At 42.8% G+C, this 2,673-nt stretch overlaps 1 protein-coding gene across 1 annotated transcript in view; it reads left to right on the forward strand.

Moving 5' to 3' along the window:
- Positions 1 to 1,791, forward strand: part of RPA1 (replication protein A1) — a 53,482-nt gene extending 51,691 nt beyond the window's left edge. Inside the window, exons 15-16 of the mRNA XM_007937573.2 lie at positions 80 to 166; positions 1,687 to 1,791. Of these exons, the coding sequence (XP_007935764.2) occupies positions 80 to 166; positions 1,687 to 1,791 (192 nt within the window). The remainder of the gene's footprint in view (positions 1 to 79; positions 167 to 1,686) is intronic.
- The last annotated feature ends 882 nt before the right edge of the window (positions 1,792 to 2,673 follow it).

Genomic DNA, 2,673 nt, shown 5'->3' on the forward strand with positions numbered 1-2,673 from the left:
AAAAAAAAAAAAAAAGTATCAGAGAGAGTTCACATGGGCCAGTCGTTTCCGTGTCTCAGGTTTGTGTTTGTTTCTGCAGAATGAGCAGGCGTTTGAGGAAGCTTTCCAGAATGCCAACTTCCGGTCTTTCACATTCAAGATCAGAGTCAAACTAGAGAACTACAATGTAAGTAAGGTTGCCCGGGGTGCCGGGGGTTGGCAGTGGGAGATTGCTGTTTGTCACCTGCCAACAACTTGGCAACAGTGATGGCTGGCAGTTAGTTGCTTGTATGTGCCAGACCCAATCCACACACCTTGTGTTCATCACTCAGTGAATCTTCCCAGCACTGAGGTACTATTATTGTCCCACTTTTAGATGAGGAAGCCGACTTGAAGAGTGAAGTGTCTTGTCCAAGGGGAGGGAAAAAAAATACATGTTCTTTTTTTTTCCTGAAATATATCTGTGTTCTGACAAAAATTAAATCTTTTGGATTTAATCTTCCAGGAGGGTAAGGTTCTAAAATCAGTAGATGAAGCAAAGACCACATGTAGCTAAAATTACCTTGAAAATTCCTTAAATTGCCCATAAAATACAGTCATAATAAAGTAGCATTTACTGAGCACTTACCTGCCAGACACTGTTCCAAGCCCTTTAAATGCATCATCTCACTTGATCTTTACAGTAACCCTACATACAGGAATTATTATTAACCTCCATTTTACCAATGAAAGAACATAGACCTACAGAGAATAAGTTAAGTCATGTGCTAGCAAGTGACAGAAATAAGATTCCAACCCAGGCAGTCCAACCTCAGAGCTTTGCTCTTAAGGAAGCTTATGAATACCACCATATGTGCACAGAGTGTGATAAACTGCAAGAAGCCATCACCTAGACTTTGCACCTTTTCTGGGCATCACCCCTTTCTGACTCTGCAGGCTCTAGCCAATGCCTGGACGTAAATGAACCAGTGATGAGGGAGCTTTCTGAAAACACCCTCGTTTCTGTTGCAGGGTGTACTCATTTTGTTTTTTGATTATTAGGCCTTAACTGTAATACTTGCTGATAGATGTGTTAGTTTTTCAAAGCATTAAATGAGATAAGGGCCAACAATGTCAGTGTGATAACAGTATTGGGGAGTGGGAGCCAGGAAGGGACTTGAAGTGTCATTCAGGCACCTCATCATATGGACAGGGACAGTACAGTGCAGAAAGATTGACTCACCCTGAGCTGAGACAGGAGCCACACCAGGTCTTCTCTGCCTCGAGTGCTTTTTCTTTGATGCTACACGCAGCTTTTCTTGAAAAGAAAGCTCCACTCTCAGAACTCCCTGTGTGGTTTTAGGCAAGACACTTACCTTCCCTGGGCCCTTCTTTCCACCTCTGTAAAGAGAGTAAGTTGAACTAGATCAGCTGTCTAAGGTCCATCCCATTTAGAGTCTAGATTTCTGAGTGTTTGGGAGCAAGCAGAAAGCATGAGAAGAATCTGTGTCAAAGGGAGGCTTCCATTTACTCTCCCAGGCCCAGAAATTTAGACTTGATGCTCACTCAGGCTTTTTTCTTTATTGGAATCACTGAACTCTGCATCCAGCACATCTCTGTGTTTTCTCCTGCTGGGATCATTGAAGCCACTGAAGCAAAGGGGGTTATCACCATTGCTCCATGCCAGGGCTTTCTAGTCGATCACAAACTGCTTTTCTCTTTTCAAAGGATGAGTCTCGAATTAAGGCCTCGGTGATGGACGTGAAGCCTGTGGACCACAGAGAATATGGCAGAAGGCTGATCGGGAGCATCAGGAAGCACGCCATGCAGTAACGTGAGGACGGCAGCACTGATTGGGCAGAAGTTTGAAAATAAAGAGCAGAACGGAAATTGATTTCTTCCCAACCCCCTGTGTGACAGTTCTATATTAGCTACACAGTGCAGAGAGCCTCTTTATGGTGGAGCCTTTATGACGTGCATCTTGGGACCCATTGGTGGGCAAAGAAAAGTATGCCCAGATGTCTGGCATCAAACCTTGTCAGACCTAGGGGGTCAGTTAGTAGGTGGTGTAGTACCAGCCACGCCCAGGCTTTTGTCAGCTTTATTTTCTGTTATCTTTTAAAAAGCGAGAATTGTGTCGCAAGTAATTGACCCCAAAATCTACAGGTAGTGAAATAAATTATGTAACTAGGATTTTACTTCTCCAGTGGTGACACCTTCGCAACTTGGGTTCCTTCTAGCGGGAGAGAGCTGAGAAGTGGTTGTGTGGAAGCTGGATAATTGAGTAAGTGTGTCTTCCTAGAATTCAAAGGCTCGCTCTCTGTGGAGGTGCCACATAGTTGTTAATGCTCGGAATGGCAATATGGTAGAATTATTAATCAAAGACATATCTCTTATATCTGAAGAATATCAGAATATCCTTCCTTCAGGGTTTAATAGACGGAGTCAGATGGGTCTGATATTAATCAAAATTGTCTCTTCTGAGGAAGGCTGATAAGCATTGACTTGCTGTCCCCTAGGGAAATCCAGGCAACTACAAAGCATTGCTTTAGTTTTCACTTCAATTAAGGCTGCATTTTGGCTTCGTGAATGCACTCTTTTACTACCTGTACATATTTCTTGCATTTGTATGTTTCATTTCTTGATTAAAGGTATGTTAAATAGAAAGGATTTTGAAGGGAGAAGCCCTTTGTTTCCCTTGCTTTGTTTTAATAA

This window comes from Orycteropus afer, unplaced genomic scaffold (assembly GCF_000298275.1).
Source record: "Orycteropus afer afer isolate SDZICR_OR568_19922 unplaced genomic scaffold, OryAfe1.0 scaffold00042, whole genome shotgun sequence".
In the NCBI taxonomy this organism is placed as follows: Eukaryota; Metazoa; Chordata; class Mammalia; order Tubulidentata; family Orycteropodidae; genus Orycteropus; species Orycteropus afer.